The 24,204-nt window shown below is 44.7% G+C and overlaps 2 protein-coding genes across 2 annotated transcripts in view; one reads left to right on the top strand and one right to left on the bottom strand.

Moving 5' to 3' along the window:
• Positions 1-15,869, top strand: part of LOC139931512 (protein TASOR-like) — a 66,078-nt gene extending 50,209 nt beyond the window's left edge. The window contains exons 25-29 of the mRNA XM_078283624.1: positions 1,123-1,231; positions 1,623-1,801; positions 1,914-2,063; positions 12,276-13,158; positions 15,185-15,869. Coding sequence (XP_078139750.1) covers positions 1,123-1,231; positions 1,623-1,801; positions 1,914-2,063; positions 12,276-13,158; positions 15,185-15,869 — 2,006 coding nt within the window. The remainder of the gene's footprint in view (positions 1-1,122; positions 1,232-1,622; positions 1,802-1,913; positions 2,064-12,275; positions 13,159-15,184) is intronic.
• Positions 15,870-22,885: 7,016 nt separating this feature from the next.
• The window catches only part of ccdc66 (coiled-coil domain containing 66), a 31,615-nt gene continuing 30,296 nt past the window's right edge, over positions 22,886-24,204 (bottom strand). Inside the window, exon 23 of the mRNA XM_078283623.1 lies at positions 22,886-23,024. Within this exon, the coding sequence (XP_078139749.1) occupies positions 22,962-23,024 (63 nt within the window). The 3' untranslated portion in view covers positions 22,886-22,961. The remainder of the gene's footprint in view (positions 23,025-24,204) is intronic.

Raw genomic sequence — 24,204 nt, 5'->3', positions numbered from 1 at the left:
TGATTAGGCGGGAAGAAGTGAAGGAGAAGGTAGAGGGAATATATTTGAGTGAAGTAGTCCTCCTGAGTTAACTAACGCCCGCTGCCCAAGGCCGGATCCGACAGGGTGCTGGGTCAGTCTACGCCCCCCACCCCCAGATTTTTGCCATGCCCCCCCAGCCCCCCTCCACACACGCCTCCAGCAACTATGAATACCAGCAGCTTGTGGGGCTTTATCCAGGAATGTTTTTTGACTCGCCCTGAATCTTTTGACAGAGGAAACAATTCTAGGTCATATCCAGAGGTGTCGTTGACGTTCCGGTTCTGAAAAGATAAATACAGAGCAGTACCGGTAGCACCTGTTTTGGGCGCTTAAACAACTGGTTCGGTTCGGTTTTAACACCAACGTTTGCCGGCTGGGCGGTGTTTAGACCTTGGGCCAATCACAGTGCTTAAAAACAGAAAACTCCACCCAACCAGGAAGCCGGGCCAGATTAAACAAACGCACCATCAAATGACAGACACAGAGTTTAATCTGAACCACGGAGCTGACAGGTTGTGTTGTGAAAATGCACCCCCAGTCAAAGCAGGCTGAATAAGTGTAAGTTTTGGGTGAATCAGTCTTAAATAGTGCTATATATATATATACATTTATATATATATATATATATATATATATATATATATATATATATATATATATATATATATATATATATATATATATATATATGTGTATATATATAGCACTATTTATATATATATATATACACTACCAGTCTAAAGTTTTGACACACCTCACTGACCTTTTCTTAAAGCCATTTTGATCTGAAGGTTTCTGCTTAAACGCTTGAAATAAGTTTCTTAGACAAATATAAATAGTGAAGTTGATCCTATGTATGAATTTCTTTCCAAAGCCTTTGCCTTTCCATCAGGGCAAAGAATCTAAAATATAAGATAGTTTTGATTTGTTTAACACTTTTTTGGTCGCTGCATAATTCCATTTGTTTCGATGTCTTTACTAATATTCTAAAATGTGGAGAATAGTAAAAATAAAGAAAAATGTGGTGTGTCCAAACTTTTGACTGGTAGTGTATATATTTAATCTCAGCTGGATTGATGTGGTTACTGTTTGTTTCTCCAGAGCGTCTGGCTGCGTTGCTGATGTTCCTGGAACAGCAGAGTTCACCAGAGAGTGTGTGGAGGTGGAGAGTCCACTGCAAAACCCAGAAGAAACTAAAAGAACAAGCCAGGTACTATTTCTGCAACTCTATCGTATCCTGAACTACACTATAACACGACGGTGTGTGGAGGTGGAGAGTCCACTGTAAAAAACCAGGGGAAATTAAAATAAAAAGGTAGGTATTATTAGTAAGATAAATCAATACATTTTTTATCACACTATTCCCTTTTACTGAGAACGTTACTGAATGGATCTACAGCCACACCACAACAAGCTGCATCAGCTGCTCTCTGTTTCTAGCTGCTTGATACAGATTTACACTTTATTAACTAACAGACCCAGACCTCCTAATGCAGCCACACTAGGTTGATAGAAGACTTGTGATGCATTTGCATATCTGTGGGTGCTTAGTGTGTCTGTATGTTAATGTGTGTGGCTGTGTGTGTGTGTTTGGCTGTCAGGTTCAAGCGAGATGCGGCCAGCATATTGGACGTGCTGTCGGCCTATCAGAAGCGTCTGATCGTGGAGTTCCTCCCCTACCATCACTGTGACATGATGAGCCGCCAATCACCCGACCTGGACTGTCTGATAGAGCTACAGGGCCGATACACACAGCACCGACACACCATCTTCCTGACCGGTACGTATACACACACACACACACACACACACACACACACACACAGCACCGACACAGGCCGACAAAGCTCACAGGTTAACATTAGTTGTGATGTTACGTGTCTTTTCCTCAGAGCGTCGTTTTGAGATGTTCCCCAACTACTCCAGCAGCGGCATCATCATCGCCAACATTGATGACATCATGCACAACTTCACCAGCCTGGTCGGCAACCATGACATCAAGGACAAGCAGCCAATCACAGACGACCCGCTGGCTCCCAAAGGTCAGTGCTGGTAGGCTGGAGTATGTACAGTTCTACAGTCGGGCAGCAATCACACCGACAACCCAAAGTTACCTGCCAAAGTGGCTGGTAGCGTAGACTTACTCTACAAGCTAAAACTTAAACGGACAAAAATGTATCATCAATTTCATCATTTCGTCAATTCCAGGAAGTCTGATGCTTAATTTGTAGTTGAACAGTAACGGTGTTGGCAGAGCCACACAGCAGGCCGCAGGAGCCGCAGATAAGTTCATTGGCTCATCTGAGCAGTGAGGCGGGATTTGAAAACACAACCTTCCATCCCTTCTGGCGCTCCATACAACTCATCCTTAGATGGACCAATTTGAAGAGAGGTCAGCGGAGCAACTTGGCCGGCACCCGGCATCTCTGACACATCTTCTAGCAATTACAAAAAATCCAACCAATCTGATCCTGAAGGGTGGGGGGAGAAGTGGAAAAACCGTAGGGACAGATTTGTTAAAACAAAGAAAAAGCTAGCTAAACAAAAGCAGCTCATGCTCTGTGCACCTAGGCACGACCATAGGATGCGAGCACACCATGACTGGAGCTCGCTCTGTGTGGGTTGGTTTATCCATCAGGTCACCGTAGCCGGCAGTGCAGTCTGGTGGCAGGCGAAGCTCACCGGTTAGGTAGGAGAGCAGAGGAAGGGCACTTTCTCAACTTATCACAGCATCTCAAAAAAGTGGTCAGTGTCCTGTTTGTTTTATTAAGTGGCTAGTGTGTAAAACGCTCTACAGTACATTTAAGCACTGTGGCTGTGTGAGCTCACTGTGACTGGCAGCACTTTAACACTGCAGCCGCCGCTGCGGTCTGTGGGACCATTTTGATATTTCTAATGCATGTAACTATTTTCAATAAGTACCCCACCAGTCCATGACTTTTCCTAAATATGTGTTTTTTATTGTCTATCAAAGTTTTAAAGTTATGCAATAAAAGGTAAGAGAGTAATAATCATTTCTTTCTTGGACCGCCAAGCGCGGTCCCAGGGAGCGCTATGTCTATAGGCGAAGGAATGTGTTTTTTTTCGATTTTCGTGCGCTTCGCTGTTTACTGCCTGGGTTGCCTAGCAACTATACTGTTATTTTATGATATTCTAATATAACCAGCGGGCATTACAATAACATTCATTGAATGAATGAGACCTATTGACTGCATATAGAAAAGGATTAGAATAGAATAAAATTAAATAGCACAGAATAGCTAGAATAGCATAGAACAGAACAGAATAGAATAGAATAGCAGAACATAATAACATAGAATAATCGAAAGAACAAAATGGATCCAAAGAAGAGGAGAAATATGACCAGGGAGGAGGCATTGGCATTGTTCCACGACCTCGGTGAAGCGGAGTCCGATGGAGAGGAGGTGTTGGTGCCGATGGAAAACTTCAGTGATGAAGAGGATGATCTGCCGGAGCCAGACAGTTCTGACTCTGACTACGAACCTCCTCTGCCTCTGAAAAGGAGAGCCCCAAATCCCGTACCCGCTGTGCCATCTGTGCCACAACTTCAAGGTGCAAGCTCTTCATCTGTGCCAGGTAGGTTTATTATGTCTAGCCTATTTATTTGTTTATTTATCTCCCACATAGTGAAACGAAGCGATCTGCTGATGGCCAGACAAAAATTATGCTGAATGTGGCCCATCCTGCATTGTTTAGGACTATCGGAGAAATTAATGTAGCCCAGCTAGCTGTAGAAGTGAATATCTCGGATACCTTTTTATGGATACTTTTATTTTATTTGTTTATTTATCCTATTTATTTATTTAGGCTATTTTTACACTGCGCCTGTAGCCCAGAACAGGCTAATAGTAGTCTATTATGCCTAATGATAACAAAAATACCATAATGCGCGAAAAAATAATATAACCTACAATTTATTTTTGTTGCAGTGCCAAACCGACCACCAGCCCAAGAGGGGAGAGGCGAGACAGGGAAAGATGGGACCCTTTGGACTGTCCTTCAGCCAGGAGAAAGGCAGCCAGGGAGAAGACAAGCCCAAAATGTGTTGACAGAGCCTGCAGGACCAACACCACATGCCAAGCACAACATAGACTCTCCGCTTGGTGCTGGATAGGTCCATGCTGCAGCACATTCGGGACTGCACAGTGGCCGAGGCACATAGGGTGGGGGACAAGTCATGGGATGTGACTGTGGAGGAACTGAAAGCGTTCATAGCATTGCTGTATGTGCGAGGGGCCTTCAGCAAGAATATTGAAATGGATAGCCTTTGGTCGGAGGAATGGGGGCTACCATTCTTCACCACAACAATGGCCAGAAACAGGTACGGGGAAATGATGCGCTTCCTCCGATTTGACAACAAGGCCAACAGGGCAGCTCGTCTCCACAAGGATAAGTTCGCCTGCATGTCAGAGGTTTGGGGGAGATTTGTGAACAACAGCATCGCCTGTTACAAACCAGGAGCCTACATCACTGTGGACGAGCAGTTGTTCCCCACTAAAGCGCGCTGCCGATTTACGCAATACATGGCAAGCAAGCCCGACAAATTTGGCATAAAGTTTTGGATTGCAGCGGATGTGGAGACCAAATACATGCTGAACAGCTACCTGTACCTCGGCAAAGACGAGAGCAGGCCCGTTACTCAGCGTCTGGGAGAGAGTGTTGTATTGAAGCTGGCGGAGCTATTCATGGGAAAGGGAAGGAATGTCACAACAGACAATTTCTTCACCTCTCTCTCTCTCGCCCAGAGCCTGCTGGCAAAAAACACCAGCCTTGTGGGAACTATGAACAAAGCCAGGAGGGAGCTGCCACCATCCGTACAGGAGAGGCGGGAGCTGTTCTCGACCAGGGTCCTGGACACCGAGTGCGCCACCCTCACCATCTATCAGGGCTAGCGACTGAAAAATGTTGCCATCCTCAGCACCGCTCACCAGGATGTTGACATCGGAGGTGACATGAAAAAAAAAAAACAGAGACTGTCTGCCTCTACAATTTCACCAAGGTCGGCGTCGATGTGCTAGACCAGATGGAACGGCAGTACTCCGTCAAGGGAGCAACCAGAAGATAGCCTGTGGCGGTCTTCTGCAACCTGCTGGATCTGGCTGCTATCAACGCTCACATCCTCTACAAAGGCTGCACGGGAGAGGACATTGCCAGGAGGAGCTTCATCTTGGAGCTGGCCAAGGAGCTGCGCGCAGACCTCCTAACAGCCAAGCAGGCGACCCCGTGTGTGCGCGTCAGAGAGCAGCCGCAACTGCAGAAGAGGAGGCAGTGCCAGGTCAAAACTGACTGCAAACAGAACAAGACCTGGATCACTTGCGAAAAGTGCCAAAAGCCGGTTTGTGGAAAATGCACTGCAAAGGTTTTCAGCTTTTGCCCCAGCTGTGTGTAAACAGTGCATCAGCTGTGTAAATTAGCCTGTTGGTTTAGGATTAGTTTTAACGTAGCCAATGTTTGATTATAGGCTATAGGATGTCTACAAGTTTATATTGATCAACAGTTTTTTTTTTTCGTTTTTCTTGGTATTTGTTATGTATTTTAGGAATTTAATTTGATAATTTTGCATTACTGCATAACGAAAATAAATAATATTGTCATGTACTCGCATAATAAACATTTGGTTAGTTCAGATATTGTCTGCGTGTGATAATTCTTTATTTCTGTCATGTCTTAATTCAAAAAAGCTAAAAACGTAGATGTTGAACAGATAGGCCTACTTTGTCTGAAGAGGATAATACATATCTTTAGCTTTTTAGACTAAATCCTTGATCCATTGTTTAGGTTTGTAACGTTTATATTGATCGAAATATTCAAACCCAAGACCCATTTTTATGGCTGCACTATTACATAAGTGGGAAATTAAAATCTATTTCCATTTTCATTGTATAATTCCATGTAGGCCTAATTCAGCACGATATATTTGGTAACCCTTGGGATCTTGACTAGAATTTAAAATAAAGTTCTGGCTGTGCTTGGCTGCACAACATGCTGAAGTTGAAACCATCATCGGTACCAACAGGAATAGGTTCAATGACTTGATACCGCATCTTTTCAACAGAGAGAGATAAAGTAGGCTATATAATAATTTTGATTATAATTCCATTTGTAATCATACAAATCAGTTACTGCCTATGAAGCCCAAGTCAGCTGATATGGCTATTAAAGACACTTATCATAAACATAACCTGGCCTTCATGGTTTACATAATTAATTAGTCATATCTGTGTGCTATTAAGGATACTTTTTAATTTAACTAATATAAAATCAATTTATTGTTAAGACCGTCCTTATTATTGTGAAATAACGATACATTTTACACAGCGGTCTGACAGACCACTGCGGCGGACAGAGGGGGCGTTAAAAACCTGGCGGCCGCAGTGTTAACTACATTTCTGGCTAGCAAGCTAGCCGTGCTAGCCCCTGTCTCCTCAGAGCTATCTGCCTGGTCTGGAGAGACAAAGAACTTAATCGTAAGCTCTGCAAAACTGTAATAGTTTGGTGTTGTGCCGGTGCCACAAAACTTTTTTGGGATAGGGGTGCTTTTTCTTGTGTAATCTCCAGCTCTTTATGATTCTTTGACCTTTGCCAGGCAAAGGTGTCAGGAGGTGGAGATAAATATTTGTTCCCTCCCCAGTGGGAACTAACTCATGCCCCCTCTTTCTGGGCTCAAAAAGACTGGACTTAGGCCACAAACAGCCACAACTGACTATCTCTAAACACTGTCACAGTGTATGTGACATGTAAGATTGTGTAACCCCTGGGTTCAAACTAGTGCTGTATGTACTTTTGAATAGGTGACATGGTGATTGTATATTATTGATCTCTACTGCTAAAGCATTTTGCATAGTTGATATTTTGTGTTGATTGGCACACCTGACTGATTGCTTATCCACAGGAGAGAAGAACATGGATGCAAACTATGCAAGCTTTGACAAAGACACTGTGTGTCATGTCAGTTTTAAACAAGTGAGCATTATGTATTAAAAAGGAAGATTGTGGTGGCAGTCCATTCTTAGGAGTTGCTGTCTTTCTCACCAAGTAGGATTTTTCATGCACATTAGTATCTCATGAGAGTTGAATTTTATTGACACAGTTTTTAAATGTGCTAAATGTTTTAAGATCCAGGAGCTGCAGGACAACATGACGAAACAAGTCAACGCAGTCATTGAGTGAAATGCACTTTTGAAAAAACACACAAGGACCGTGGATAATTTTAATTTCACCATTGTGACTGGTGCAGAGGGCCTTGGTCCTGGAACTTCCACATCTCCCCTTCTCTCCAAACCTCCAGTCCTTCATCTCTCAAACCGGTTTGACGCATTGTCCCTGGATGAGGGCCGGCCCATTCACCCACCCTACAGGACTTAAAGCTACCTCCGCACTAGTGACTGGCAGATCTGATTCTTGACGTCCACTTACCCCTATTTCCTGTTCCCCTGGTGCACGGGTTTGATTCTCCCAACATCCTGGCCAACTACTCCATGGGTCACCCTGACACCAAAGCATGACAGTCGGACATATTGAAGGTGGACTTTGATTCACTTATCTCATCACTGTTGGAACCAGGGAAGAGGATCATCACTGGATTATCACTGGAGAGTGGTGGACAGGTTGTCTAGACTGTAAAGCCTTCATAAGTGGCTCCAGGACCACTGTCTCCATTGGGGTCCTCAATGTTAACTTTGCTGTTGAGCAATTTTTCAAATAGAAGAAAATAAAATTGGGGACATGGGCACACTGGACAATATATGCCACAATGTTGGATGAATGATGAAAAAAAAAAAAGTTTTTCACGTTATCACCTCTTCCTCCTTTAACAAAACAAAACTAATTTCTGTGCGGTGCTAGGGTGTTCTAGCCTGCGAGGCGCATCTGGCCTCCCTCCCCAGTAGGAGATTAGGAATAAAGTGTCCAATCACAGTTTTGGAGGCCGACCCAAGGGGGCGACGTGAGCGAAACACGATGAGTTTAGCAGCATTGGCTGTGTCCATGAAGCCATATCTTCTGTTTTTTCGGAATTCGGGGGCATAAATGCATTTAAATAAGAACAAATGACTACACTGAAGGCAAACCTTTTTGTCAGAGGAGATGTTTTCGCTTTTCTTTGCTTCTCCTACTGGTTTCTGCAAGAGTTTATTCTATCAGCTAGCTCTGTTGGTGGTGAAGAAAAAGCACAGAGGGAGAACCCAATATTCATCATTGTGTCCGTTGTTGGCACTCATGGAGAACCAGATCCGCCAATGTGCAAAACTGGCATCACTGCCATGCAGCTCGGTGTTAGTCACTCTGATATCATCCATGGAAGTTGCCAGACTGTTTTCAGTAGCCTGGAGTCTTGGTTGCTGGAACGGTGGAACATGGTCTCATCTACATTGTATCAAGAAAATCTGATTGGGATTGCTATGGATGAAGTTGAGGTCACATACAAATGGTAAATATTGTCCTGCTAAACTACGTAACATTGTTGACCAGCTAACCTAACACTGTGTCTCATCTCATATGACACATTCTGATCAGTTTGAGCATTTTAATAATGCAAGGCTGCATTAAAAGCGGAGTGAAATCGCTTGCTAACTCGGTAAATTGTGAAACAGTCCAACCTGCCCCCTTTAAAGGATGATTTTAAATTGAAAGGTACGCACCTATTCATTACAGTAACTCAACATTAGTATGTTCAGTGAGAGTTTCGACAGTGGTTGAAGTGTAAGTGCGGCTCAAACAATGTGAAAGATTATTGAGTAGGAGACTTGATGAACGGTTACTAATTATTTTATTGTCTGCGTTATATCAGAACCACCGTAGCTCACCACAGTTTGAAACTGAACCGTTGTAGAGTAGCCTACTTAGCCAATCCTTCAGCGATCGTATGTGTAGGATCCTACGGTTCTGTCCAACGCCCTCGTTAAACTATGAGAGGTTCAAAACTGAATATAGATATCCACGGCTTTTTTCCACCAAGTGGCCCCACAGATGTGAAAGGCAACAGAATTCATGCCTAATTTCCTTGTGGCAAATTTTGGACACCGACAAGCTGACCACACCCCCTGAGCTGGACGGGGTGGACCGAATGACGGTTTATATAACATTTAAATCAGGAAATGTTTGACTGTGCTTTGATTGTGTTCAATAAAAGCGGTTCTCGATGTAGTTCAGGTGTAGGTGATAGTTTCTCGGTGGATCGTCGTGTGACTGACCCAGCCTGTTTGTTCTTGCAGGGACAGCTCAGGGCTTCCTCCTCTGTTACATTCCCTGCTTCTACTGGTGGAGGGACAGCATGACACAGAGACATAGAGACAGACAGAGAGACAGACTAAGTGAGTTACATAAAAAACACCCAGTTTTTCACCCACTAAAATACACTGTAGTAGATTATTCTGCTTAACTTGTGTTACAAGAGGCGAGAACATAATATGGTCACATGCTGAAGATGCCGAACCCTAACCTTGGTGCTCAACCCAGAATTGAAAAGCTCGACAGAGACATGTTGATCGGATTTGAGGCAGCCACAGTGTATGGGGCATCCCAAAAATCAACAGGGACTCTGACTATTTAAACTCGATTTTTAGAATTGAATAGAACCTGGTTGTAAACCTGCCGAAGTGTCTGGTGCAGACACTGACTAACTTACCAGCAACAGTTAAGTTTGCCAGCATTTTGCTGGAGGACTGTGATCATTCCGCAACCAGGTCGGATTTGGTAGGTGACAGATGATTTGTATTGTAGGAAAAGCCTCTGTCTGTCTGTTCGTACTGGGGGGATGTGGCTGGTCCAGAGGGAGGGAGGGGATTTATTTTAACTAATTCTGAAGGTAGGAGACGCAACTTGATCTGTATGTCGGTGTCAGATCACAACAAGCCATCTGCTATATCTATTAGTAAAAAGGTTACGGTGTGGAGGAACGCCTTTAATCTGCTGCACACTGTCCCACAGTCCCAAAAGCACAGAATGGTGAACTTGAACACTGTATTATTTTTATTTTCTCTTCTTCTAATCTAAGTAATTTTTGGAAGAAACATAGAGCCTGCAAATATTCATTATTACAGCCGTTTCTCACCAATATATATTAAAAAAATGTACATCAGAAATATATTTTCTTTCACCTTCCATAAATCATATTGTGGCACCCTGGGGTCCCTTGACTTAAAGCCACACTAAGCGATTTTTTCTGACCACTAGAGGGCGACAAAAACCGCAACACATTTGTAAACACACAGCAAAGCTACTGGCGACGGAAGGCCTTAAGGACAAACCGTGCATAAAGGCTAATGGCTAAAATAAACGTACCTATGGAGAAATATCGCCAGTTACCAGTCTCACTTTGCCAGATTTTTCTCTCACTGAAGGTCACATGTCCCACAATAACAAGTGAAGAGGCAGGGAGCAAGTTTACTAGTTGAAAACGTTTACTCGCTCGCTTCATCGAGTCGCCATTACTCGGGCCGACTGACAACAAGCTTTAGGAAAGAGGTGAAAACAACAACAAGCTGCTGCTGTGTGGCTGTTTGTTTACATCATCAGGTCTCACGGAAATCTCCACGTAGCACACGTTAGCTTCAGGACTGGTTACAGAGTCTGAAATCGCTTATTGCAGGTTTAAACTTTATTTCACTGTATTCTACTGTTTTGTATATTGTTTGGCATATTTTTCTGCTACATTTTTTCAATAGTCAGTTTATTTTTAATAACTTCTGGAGAACTACTATACCAGAATGTGGCAGCTTAATCAAAATGTCCTTCAACTAAAGCCCCAGTCAAGATTTGTAATATTGATGTATTCAGCAGTCCAGCTTGCCTAGCTAAAAAGTGTGTCTTTTGCCAAATTTTGGTCAATGCTTGGCCTCCCCTGATAGATGATTATCTAAAATGCAACCTAAGTAGGTAACTGAAGATTTTGAGGAAATTACAGTCTGTCCTTCACAAAAAAAAAAACGACATGTTGACTTTGTCCAGATTAAAATGTGGCCATTGCTACACCGTAGCTGTCTACAGCGGTGCGAGTATTTATAGTTCTGCATTGGTGAGTGTAAAGCGCCGAACACTAGATGGTAGTGTCGTGCTTTAATACAGAAGTAATAACAGAAGAAGTAGTAGAGTTTCCATTCCCTGAAAAATGTCGTGGATATTATTTATTTATTTATTTATTTCAGCCACAGATCTGAAGAAACTCATCCATGCTTTTATTTCCTCTCGCCTCGACTACTGTAACTCCCTATATACCTGTCTGTCACAAATCAATCCACCGCCTACAGTTAGTTTATTAAGCCATGTGGAAGCTTGCAGTGCTTACTGCCTTTGTGCACAAAGTATTTTTATGTGACACTGGACATCGATGGATAGAACTCTTGATTTGCAATCGTGTTTCCATCCATTTTTCATGCAACTCCCGCTGTATTCCTCTGTCTCCCGCTGTATTCTACTGTCTCCCGCTGTATTCTACTGTCTCCCGCTGTATTCTACTGTCTCCCGCTGTCTCCAGCTGTATTCTACTGTCTCCAGCTGTCTCCAGCTGTATTCCTCTGTCTCCCGCTGTATTCCTCTGTCTCCCGCTGTATTCCTCTGTCTCCCGCTGTCTCCAGCTGTATTCCTCTGTCTCCCGCTGTATTCTACTGTCTCCAGCTGTATTCTACTGTCTTCCACTGTATTCTACTGTCTCCCGCTGTATCCCTGTCTCCCGCTGTATTCCTCTGTCTCCCGCTGTATTCCTCTGTCTCCCGCTGTATTCTACTGTCTCCAGCTGTATTCTACTGTCTCCCGCTGTATTCTACTGTCTCCCGCTGTCTCCAGCTGTATTCTACTGTCTCCCGCTGTATTCCTCTGTCTCCCACTGTATTCTACTGTCTCCCGCTGTATTCCTCTGTCTCCCGCTGTATTCTACTGTCTCCCGCTGTATTCTACTGTCTCCCGCTGTATTCTACTGTCTCCCGCTGTATTCCTCTGTCTCCCGCTGTATTCCTCTGTCTTCCACTGTATTCTACTGTCTCCAGCTGTATTCTACTGTCTTCCACTGTATTCTACTGTCTCCCGCTGTATCCCTGTCTCCCGCTGTATTCTACTGTCTCCCGCTGTATTCTACTGTCTCCCGCTGTATTCTACTGTCTCCCACTGTATTCTACTGTCTCCCGCTGTATTCCTCTGTCTCCCGCTGTATTCCTCTGTCTCCCGCTGTATTCTACTGTCTCCCGCTGTATTCTATTGTCTCCCGCTGTATTCTACTGTCTTCTCTCCTCTGTCCTCAGGTCTTGGCAGCAGACAGCTGAGTCATGAGGACTCTGCGTTGGGCTCTGAACTCTCTCCTTCCTCCTTCCCAGAACACCACCCCACCCCCCACCACCTCCTCCAGCTGGCCTGCCCCGTCCTTCCCCTGCTCTCTGACCAGCTGGTCCCAGAATCCGCCACTCCGCCCTCCTCCTCCTCTTCCTCCTCTAACGAGGGCCCGCAGCATCATTCAGACCCAGACTTTGAAGCGCTCCGATTGGCCATCTCGCAGTTACGGGCGGAGCGTCAGGCGCAGCAGCAGCAGCGGTTGGACCCCCACGCGGAGTTTAGCATCAACCCCCTCCAAAGCTTCCTTCCCAACCCCACCCATCCAGAAGGCCCGAAAGAGCAGATTCAGCTCACCCCCGGCGGTCGCACCACCCCTCCGGTGGGTCAGGGAGGTCTTGGTGAGCAAATCCAGCTCACCCCTGGCAGGAAAGCGGTGGCGGCCACTCTGGAGTCGATTCACTCAGCGCTGGAGCCAGAGCGAAGGGAGGAGAAGAAGAGGGAGGCCAGAGAAGGAGTGAAGCTTCCCATGGAGGAATGGGGGAGTGGAAGTGTTGCTCCAGTGAGAGTGACAAGGTTGTTGGGAGGAGATCGGTATCCTAGCGACAGCGACATGTCCCTGTGTGTCCGTCAGGACAGCTCAGCGTTGGGCTCGCCTACTGACAATACCCCCTCAACCAATCAAAACACAGGCCTTGCAGCCACGGTATCCAGTGACCGCACAGACCCTGTAGATTCAGCCAGTGACCGGAGAGAGACAGCAGATGACCGAGGAGAACCCGCCTTTCCCAACGTGGCTAAAGAGGCTGCAGTCTCCTGCAGTACCACCGCCGGCCCTGCAGGGGCCAATGCAGCAAGGTTAGTAAATACAACAAGCTGGTTAGAGCCGAGAGAGAGATGTTTGACCTGTTACTGCCCTTCTCTACAGCTTAGTTGGCAGCATATGGTGAGATATCTAACATAAAGATCAGCTGGTGTAAAATCACCACTTCTCATAGCAACAGCCAACATGGCTGCCAGAGGAAATGGCAACACCCAACTGTCAGTAGTTTGAGGTATTGTAATGGGTGCTGTATTTGTTTAGTGTTGGTGTGGAGGGTGTCTTCTACATAAAAGTTATCGCTATATTTGTATATGGCTTCTCTTAACAAAGTTGCATGGTGCTGTAATTTTAAAGAACAAAACAAACATATCAGTAACCAATCAGCTGGAGTAAAGGAAAGACTGACACTGCTCACTCCATTAAGGCCCACCCAGCAAAATCCACCCACTACAGGCCTTTTTTTAATGCCAAAAATAACACCAAATATCCATTCATTCGGAAATCAATAATCATTTGCGTTTGGGAGCCTCTGTGCGGCGCTGTTCCGAAACACCTCTGTGTCGTTGCCTGGGAAACTCTTGGCGATGGAGTGCCACTGCTATCACACCGTGTCCTAAATGCCGGGTTCAGACCGCATGCAGAAGCGCCGCGAAGCGTAGCCAGTTTCCTTTCGGCGCCCATGTTAACCGATTTGACCGTTCAGACCGGCCGTGCCGCGGCGGGGAGCTCCGCTCGCGGCTACCGATCTGGAGCGCCAGTTTCGGCGTCTGGTCTATTTTCTCTGCGTGCCGCGGCGCGCATTTCACAGGAAAACACCATAGAAAACACTATAGATGGTCATATCTCCATTATATCACCACAGAAGCACAAATATATTAAATGATCAACTTACCAGGGTCTTCACTGTTGTTGTTGATGAATTCATCTGTACTAATGCAAGTTTTAAATGCAACACATTGTAGGATGATGGTCTCTCTGGTTTTGAATTATCACTTGCCTTTTGAAAATTGCGTCTGTTATTGAATTACCACAAAAGTAAACAAGGGTACATGTTTAGGTTTGTTTATTTAATTTATTTAGGCCTATGTCATTATTTAGAGAGAGAGAGAGAGATCTAGGTCCCCTAGGCTTTCCTAATTATTGCCTGATCACAAGTCACGACTCTTGCTGAGAAAACAAACAAATAAATGGGACAGCTTTGATATGAGGGAGTTTGTGAAGAAAGGGAGAAATTAAGAAGATGGAAGACATAATGTTAATGTTTGCAAAGGTCATAGGTTACACAGCTTATTTTTATGCAATAAATGCAGCTTATTAAGTCATCCTCTCCTTGTGATCACTTTGTTTTAAGTCTTGAATATACCGAGCGAACAAAAATTTGAACGCAAATATAAATTGCAGACAGCCTGCTGCGCCATCTGACCGAAGCCGACCGCGCCAATATGCCATCCCGCGCACCTCGTCTGTTTAGGGTTTTTTCGGTGCGTACCACCAGGCCTGAAAAAAATTCTAGGGGAAACACTGCACTATATTGGACTCAATTTAATTATTCAACTACATTACAAGGAACCAGTATTGCATTTGGAACGAGGCTGAATCAGACTTCCTGGTGTAAAATCTCATTGGATCCGTAGTTGATATCTACTAGTTAGCTGACGGATAAATATATTAGGAGCATACGATTATTTCCTCACCTCTTCCTCTCTGTCTCCCTCCATAACCCTGCTGTTAACTGCTTCACACCAGTTTCATGGCAGTACTTGATAATATAGTTATGCTTATGTTTACTGCTCAGCACCCATTGGCAGCAACATGGTTCAGCAGAGTTGAAAAGTGTATCTTGAAAACGCCTACCTGAAGCGCTTCAAAAACATTCAAAAACCACTTTGACCGTTGATTTCTCAGCGGGTAACATCGACTCCCAGTCACACTGCTGCCATGAGTTTCTGTAACAAAGTGTCTTCATGGCGCTGCTTGACCTTGTTTTCTGCTCCCGGCAGTCTGACCTCTCCTTGTTTTCTGCTCCCAGCAGTCTGACCTCTCCTTGTTTTCTGCTCCCAGAGACAGACAGCCAGGCCAGGAGCAGTCAATAGGAGGAGAGGCAGCACCACCTGGCAACCAGGACTGCAGAAACACAAACAGTGTAATGGTAACTGCCAGTGGCACTGTGGTAACCAGCAGTGTCACCATGGTGACAGACCAGGAGGACACCCCGCATCCTGCTCTGCCCCGACTACAACAACTCCAACGACAGATCCAACAACACCAGCTACAGCTGCAGCAACAGAACCAACAGCAACTAAACCAACAACTACACCAGACTCAACAACAGCAACAGCATCAACAACAGCAACAGCAACAACTGCACCAGACTCCACAACAGCAACATCAACTACAGCAACAAAATCAACAACAGCAACCCCAGAGTCAATCTCATCCCCAGCCACAGCGGGGGGGCGGTCTGCTCCCCCATCCCAGTAACCTGCCTCTCTTCCCCAGCCAGCCCTTCCCCCCCGGCCCCATGTTGGGGCCTCTGGCCACCCTGGGGGGGATGAGGGGCTTCCTGGGGCCCGGGGCCGTCTGGCCGGGGGGTCTGGGGCCCGCGGGTGCCGCCCTGGTCTGGGGCTTCCAGCAGGCCGGCAGGGAGTTCCCAGCACCCGGTCTGCTGGGGGGATACCACACCCCCGGAGGTCAGGCAGGTAACCGGTACAGAGGGGGGCAAAGAGGAGGCTTCAATGGGATGTAGAGGGTAAATGCCACCACTGCCTCAGAAAACTGCCCCACCTAACTACCCCAACCAACAACCACTGGTGGTCAGAGAAACCATGTAGATGAACCATGTCATGCAACGGTTCTCAATTAGTGTTTTTACTCTTAGGTTCCATTAAACCAGTGGTTCATCATGGTCCATCATGATCTGAAGAGTCTGCAGGTTTTCATTCCATCCAGTCACTACAGCAGCTGATTTCACCAGGTAACACTTCAACCAGAGGAGGACGGAAACAACTAAATCAGCTGCTGCAGTGTTTGATTGGACCGAAAAAACCTGCAGACTCTTGCGCCTCTATGGACCATGATCGGATAACCACCGGTGCAATGGGACAGTTAACTGGGCCGACCTGCTACCAGCACCGAGAACTTCCAGAAGCTTCAGAGGAAAGTCATCTGTCTTGTTTCCCACCTGGACGCCAAAACATCAGACTGTTTAGGAAACTCTGAGCAATATGGGTTAGACGACTGTTGAGCCGCTGGTTCTCATCAGTTCAAAAGACACTGAAGGAAAAGGCCATATCTCTTGTCAGCGAGACAGAACGACCTCGGACACATTTATGGACAGAAAAAAAAAAAAAAAACTTGGAGAAAATGCCATGTTTCTGTCACCACGTCTTCTGAATATTTTTATTTTTCATTTTTTTAAGGTGACACAGTGAGAGAGGAGAGTTCATATGTACATAGTTTACTTCCTGAAGCGCTTTTCAGCTCGGTCTCCCAAAGCCGCTTCTACTGTTTTCAACATTCAGATCTTCTTCATCCGGCTGATTTACAGCAGAGCAACAAACCTTCAGGAGCGTTCAGGACAGCTAGGAACTGCGAGCGCTGAACTGAGGGGTGCAGTTCATGGACACTGGGAATTGTCAAGGCCCCTGTTCAGACGGCAGGGTGGCCGATAATTTAGAGAGGCCACTCCGTAACTGAATAGTCACAGGTTTGATCCCTTCCTTGAGCAAGTCCTATCTGCCTCATAAGTCCCTCTGGATAAGAGCGTTGACTAAAATTTAAAATGCCTAAAATACAAATTTTCAACACCCCAGTTCAGGCTCTGGTGATGACACCATCCTTTCCTTTTCCTAGCTTGGAAGTCAGAAGTGTCCCAGTTCCCATCTGTCCTGAATGCACCATCAGCACCTCGACGGCTTTGGGAAAGCGTAGCTTTTGACCGACAGCCTTTTCTCCACTCTAAAAAGTAATAATAAACTTTTATTTGTATAGTACCTTTCTTAACAGTGTTACAAAGTGCATCACAAAGCAAGTACAAAATACAGCAGTAAGACAGAATAAAATAACACAAAAGAGATATACAGTAAAAGAAGGTTTTAAGAAGGGATTTAAAAGACACCACAGAATTTCCTTGCCTAAGCTCATGTGGCAGGTCATTCCAGAGCTTGGGCGCCCTGACGGAAAAAGCCTGATTGCCCTTAGTCACCAGCCGAGACCTAGGAATGACCAGCAAGGCCCCATCCGCAGATCTTAGGCTGCGCTCTGGCACATTAGGGGTCAGAAAATCAATAATGTATCTTGGGGCCAAGCCATATAGGGCCTTGTAAGTTATTAATATTTTAAAATGAACTCTGTAACTAACTGGGAGCCAATGCAGGGAGGCGAACACGGGGGTGATATGTCAACATCTCTTGGAACCACTAACAAGCCTAGCAGCAGCATTTTGAACCAGCTGGAGGCGGTTTAGAGCCCTGACTAATACCAGAGTAAAGTGCATTGCAATAGTCCAGGTGAGGGAAAATAAAAGCATGTACAGCTCTGTTTAAGTCATCAAAAGATAAAAATGGCCTAATTTTTGAGAACTTCTTGAGTTGGAAGAAACAACTGAACAACCTTCTTAACTTCAGAACACAGCATCAGAACACACCCCTAGATTTATTTCTAGCAGTCTGCTTAACATTATCTGATAGGCTGCCGAGTTTGTCTTGAGGCAGGCTAGTGGAAGTTGGTGAACCAAATAGGAAGATCTCAGATTTATCCTCATTTAATTTTAGAAAATTTTGGGACATCCAGAATTTGATATCTGTAAGGCAGGTATTAAGGTGAGCTAGAGTACTAGAATTTGTGGATTTTGTATATTGAGAACAGTAGAGGGCCGAGGATTGACCCTTGAGGAACACAACAATTACACTGAGCTATAGAGGATGAGGCATTCCCTACAACAACAGAAAAGGTTCTATTAGAAAGATAGGAACATGATAGATCAAGAGCAGAGCCCTTAAGGCCAACCCGAGTTTCAAGGTGATGTAATAGAATGGTCTGGTCAACAGCATCAAAAGCAGCACTCAAGTGTAACAGGACCATACCTCTATCTGCTGCAAGGAGTAGGTCATTTGTGACCTTAACGAGGGCAGTCTCTGTGCTGTGGAGGGCTCTAAAACCTGATTCTCAAAGATACCATTAATATTCATAAAAGCAATCAATTGAGAGGAGACCACTTTCTCCAACACCTTAGACAAGAAAGATAATTTTGAGATGAGTCTGTAATTGCTGAGAAGGAGGGGGTCTAAATTAGGTTTCTTCAGTAAGGGCTGGACTATGGCATGTTTAAAAGAAGAGGGAAAAATGCCAGTGGCCAAGGAACTATTAGTAATAGATAAAATACAAGGACTAACGGTTGCAAGTATCTTTTTTAGAAATTTTGTGGCAAGCTGGCAAGAACAGGATTTCATTTGGGATATAGTTTTCTCAATCAATAGGGTGATATTTTTAAAACTGGCAACATTTTTTATAAATGACAGCTATGCCACCTCCCTGGCCAGAAAGCCCAGGTAGGTGAAAGTGTGAGAAATCTGGAGGGGTAGCCTCAATCAAGGCAACAGATTCCTCTGTTGCCAGCCAGGTCTCTGTAACCATAAAACAAGACTAGAGTCTAACAGCCGCGACGTTGAATTTTGTGGAAGCGTCTCTGCCGGGAATCAAACTGGGGTCTCCCGCTTCAGAGTCTGCAGTTTAACTCCCTGCGGGCCACGTGACCCGTGAAGTGGTGACCAGAGCGACCGACCGATAAAACCATCCATAGAGCCCCTGCTGTCGCGGGGCTAAAAATCGAAACCATTAGAAACTATAAAATCATTGCAGATAAAAGACTTGTTGGAGAGGGAGCTCACATTCAGTAGGCCAAAATTGTGAGGGGCTTAAGACAAGGCAGTGGGTTTAGGAACAGGCACAACAAACATAATGTAAATTTCTCCTGTTGACAGCAGAGGGTCTAAACAATGAGTGCTGTCGAATAGAGCTGCTAACAACAGAAGCAATGTGAGAGGGGCCTTCAGTAGCTAAAGATGTTGAAATATCAATGTTGAGGACAGCAGTAGTCATAAGCTTTACTGCCTTGACAGTAGGCACAGGGAGTGACGCAGGCTGACAGTGGACAGTAGTGAGGCTAGATGGGTTAACAGTGCGAGCACGACTGTTTCTATGTGAGCAGGTTATGACAATTGAAGGGATATTGTGGGAAACGGAGTTATCTAACAAATTGGGTACCTGAGGCTGACAAGATTATGTTCCATTTCCCACACAACACAACTGTCACTGAGAAGAAAAACAGGAGTAAATATTGTCTGACAGCAGTTGGGAACCAGTTTTGTTAGGGTGTAAGCCATCCTGTTTTAGAATAAGTTAAAATTGTCTACAAACAGGATTCCGGTTGCAGTGCAGCACCTGTTCAGCCGGAAGGAGAGGAGTCTCGACCACCGCTCCACTCCCTTACGATGCTCCGGAGGTGATTACTTTCGGAGCCGTGTCCAGGAGATAGGAAATTATGTCCTTATAGTACGAAATAAATTGTTCAGATTGGCGGTACCTGATGTCGTTAGTACCCACATGAATGATGAGGGTGTCCAGGTTTGGGTACCTGTCCAGTATGGCGGGGACTCTCCGCTGCAGGTCTCTGATACGAGCACCAGGAAAACACACCTATCACCGAGTATCGGCGTAGAGGCGGTGCGGTCGGTGGGTGGTGGGGGAGTGAGGGAGGCGGCGGGGCCAGGATCCGACGAGTACAGATCAGATGATGGACCAGGGTGGGGAGAAGGATCCAGCGGTCACCCAAGGGGCGAGACCCGAGTCTCCTCTGACCTTGGTTTTGGGGTTGTGGAGGGCAGCGGGTGACCTCCCTGTCCGCATCAAGACCATCCAGGTCCAGAAAGCGGTTGTTGGTTTGAGTAGGGGGAACTTTTGGGAGGGGGATAGCTTCCTGGTGAGGAACTCCCCCCGACTTGCATTTTACCCCCACCTCCGACCAAAGTAGAAGGGATTCAGTGGGGTTCTTCAGATCACAACCGCAGGGGAACCTCAGAAGAATGAATCTCTAACATATGGCGTTCTTTAAGGAATCCTGAGGTGCTTATTGACTCCCAATGGATCTGAGAAGACCCCAAGGTGGAACCCTAGTTCTTAGAGTGTAGATGATGTAAGGAGAAAAAAAACTGTATAGGTATAAGACGGACTGCCTTACACGTCTTCCAACAGACACTCTACATGTCTTTGTCTTGTAAAAAACAGAAGTTTTTTGTATTGAAATCCAGTTTGGTTTGTTTCCCTGGGAGCTGTTTCTGTTTGTGTTAATGTTGTATGTAGGAATCGTACTGTTGCCAGTGGGCGTTGGAAACCAACTGGTTTTAACTTAAATCCTTTTTTATTTTTTTACCGACTTTTTTGTATTAAAACTTGCCTGCCTAAACCAGTGTCGACTCCTCCGGCTTTTCTTTACCTGAAAATTGTGTCAGTGGAATTATTCTAGTGCTGCACGATGTTGACAAAAAAAAACATACTGCAACATATATGAAGATTTGAGCGTTCCTAACATTCAATAACTGTAATAAAATGGAGCTTTTGGCTGTTGTATTTTCTAGAGTGATACAGTTCAAGAGAGCTGCGGGGCGTTCCCTCTGCCCTTTGGTGGAGCGAGCTTCACTGCAGACTGGAGAGAGAGCGGTGTGTCGACTTCTGATTGGATTTCCCACTCCGACGCATGAAAGTCGTTTTTAATCCGCAGCAAAACAGAAATCAACTGATCGGCTTTTCTCAGCAGAGAAACGACTTCAGGTTCTCAGTTTCCTGTTTTTTACACCAACAATGACAAAAAAAAACATTTTTATGAGAAATTTTATATTTTAGTTGGCTGTCCCTTTAAGACAGGAGGACACTGGTCAGAATTAGTTCTAGAGCCTCATGGTGAAATCCTTCGTTAAACCTGCAGTCTTCATCACAAAGTTTTCGTGGAAAACTTTGTCGTTTCAGGATGGGAAGTGTCGAAGAGCTTGCAAGTTCTTTCAAGGGCATTCATTCATTTTCTAAAACATGCAGCCTAATTTTATTTTTCTCAAATCCACAAATTTTCAAGGCCCTGAGGGAGGTATAATGTTATTTTCTCTGCCGTGTGGGTTGATGTGAAGTCTGCTTTCCCTCGGAGAAGCTGCACATTCAGAAAACGCCTCCTCTTTCAACCCATGAACTTTATTGAGCTTTGTCTCTCCAGGGCGCCTGACTGACACCAACTCATTCCAGTAGCTGTTTTTATTGAAGTAGGGATGTGATTGGGACCTGAACTCCCTGTCACATCCATGTTTGTCCAGGTGCTGTGACCTCTGACCCTTGACCTCCTTTCTATTGGTTGTAATGCTGGTGATCTAGGAGCTGAAGCTTATTCTGCTGTTGACCTGAGTGAGTCTCTGGATAAGAGATCAGACTAGAATGTAAACTGGATATCGTAAGAGGACTGGACGTCATCACTGCACCTGCCAAGAGTGCTGGAATAATATCGCTATTTTACTTGAGTAGAAGTAAAAGAATGTACTGCAGTAAAAGTACAAAGTGTCTCATTCAAAATGTCGTCAGAGTAAAAGTTCCTGAGTTCCTCTTTAGAACAGAGAGCGTTGTTAGCTGTGATCTTTTCCATGTGATTCTACAAGGAGAGAGGTCAGAGTTCAGACTAGATTCTTTTCACTGGAAACATTAGAAACGAGAAAATAAAGTGCAGAAACAAAGTAAAGTCAGATTCCTCTTCTCACTGTGAATGGATCCACAGTTTGTCAGTTTCTGTTGATCCAGTTTCTGTTGATCCAGTTTCTGTTGATCCAGTTTCTGTTGATCCAGTTTCTGTTGCTGATGGAGAGACACAATCTGTTCTGTGATGGATGGATTTAAAATGGACTGAAGGACAAAACTGCAGGAGGAATGGACTGAAGGAAATGTAATCAGTTACTTCCAGCCTTGCCTAAATTCAGACTCATGATCCGGATTAGGGTGGGAAAAAAAAAAAAAGAGTCTAATTTTTATAAAAATACTTTTATTTCACATTCACACAAATCAGAACATTGAAATCAGCAGTTGATAGTTGACGGGCGTCTAGTTGAAAGTGAACCAGTGTTTCTGACAGCGAGGCTCCGCAGCTGCGTTCACACCCAGAGAACCGGTTCTGAACTGGGATCTGAGCTGTCTGTCTAAACGGGCTGAAACCAGACCGGGTTCCAGGAGGCGATCCGATCTGGACTACAGACAGCTGAACGTCACGTGGTGTTTAAGTGCAGGTCAAGCCAATGTCATTCTCACATTTAACGGTATTAATCTCCTGTCACCCTGTTCAGCACGTCAGTGGTTGTTATTGAGTAGCCACTTTCATTTCATATTGCATTTATCGTAAATATGAACTGCCGACTGGGGAAAAACCTTCATGTCTGCCTGCTAGTGGTGACAACAAGTAGTGATGTGAGAGTTTTGTGCAGCTCCGTTATCTCCCACTGGGTGTCACAAACACTGCAGCGAGTCCACCGATTTCAGCAGTCCAAGGTAATACAAATCATAATTATCAGTTATATTGCAATCAAATACAATCAGCTCCACTTAGGAAAAGTGAGCAATATCTGCTGCAGTTCATTTACGGTTGATTTTAAAGTAACTTGTGAAAACGGCCCTCCCCCCCTCTCCCTCTCCCTCCCCCTCCCTCTCTTCCCCCCTTTTTTTGGTGTGCACATGCTCAGATTGAATGATATTGACTATCGGCATAAAATATCAGCTGCCAGCAGATTGAAGCGGTCCAGTCGGTCCAGCGTCACCATCAGTGCCGCTTCAGTAGAGGGTTCATACCCGTCTCCAACTCCCTCTGCTTCTGGAGCAAAAGCTGCACACACACACACACACACACACACACACACACACACACACACACACACACACATTTAAACAGACGGCACACACAAGTGACACATCAGTCTAATTAAACCTGGAGACAACAGATCTAACAGCATCTGGATCAGACTGACAGCGTTTTGCTGAAGTACATTATGAGGCATCATAGACACATAATCATATATGCATCATTTTTTCTACACTATAATACTATGATCATGGCAGAAAACCTATATAAAATTTAATTCTGATATTTTATGTTTCAAAAGTAGATATACATACATATTTCTATACATTAATATGCCTAAATAAGACTAAATAAGTTAAAAATGGCTGAAATAACACAGCATTGTTTTTCATTATTAAAAATTGTATACCAACTTTTGAAACAAATTATAAAAAAGGATAAAATTATACTGCCATCGATTGACCACCGTGTCATTTTTATATCCACGCACCAAACTGGAAGTGTCTGACTTGAATGTGTGATACTTGACAATGTCACGTTTAGTCATGTTTATTTATTTTTGAGACATCCTGCTGACAGAAAACTGTCAAAAAGATGCAGAAACAAGTGTGAGACAGGAAGCAGATTCTGCAGATATATAGAAAAACAAGTCGCTCACTTCTTTTTGCACAAGGTTTTTTCACAAAGTTTCCTCTGACTGGATTTCGGTGTTGAAACCTTGTTCAGACTGAAAGGTTTAATAAACATAAAGAAAGAGATTCACTTCAAATCAATTCAGCAGCAGGACTCGTTTTTTATATATAGTCAGAATCTGCTGTGTCGGCGTTCCTTTATGTGCTAGAAGTGATTTTCAGACTGTTCCTCCAGACAACGGCAGTGAATGGAGAGAGAAAAAAAACACAATTCTCCAGTCTGCTCTACCGGAGCAACAGATCACAGAATCACTGATTTGGGGGTTTTATCATGGAGGAAGAGACACAACCCAAGACTCTACCAGAGGCACACAGAGCTTTAAGCTATCCAGCATTCTCACTCGGTGAGTATAAGAGGATATTACATCATGTTCCGATTATAATTCACTGTGAAGTCTAATAATGTCTGGTGAGCATTACTTGCAGTTCAGTATCACCCAGTTATTTTTAGTACTTGTCAGAAGGGTCAGCATGCAGCGTGTCCCGGAGCCGTGTGTCTCATGCTGAGCCCA

Source organism: Centroberyx gerrardi, chromosome 5 (genome assembly GCF_048128805.1).
Source record: "Centroberyx gerrardi isolate f3 chromosome 5, fCenGer3.hap1.cur.20231027, whole genome shotgun sequence".
Classification (NCBI taxonomy): domain Eukaryota; kingdom Metazoa; phylum Chordata; class Actinopteri; order Beryciformes; family Berycidae; genus Centroberyx; species Centroberyx gerrardi.
This window is presented reverse-complemented; position numbering and strand designations above follow the sequence as displayed.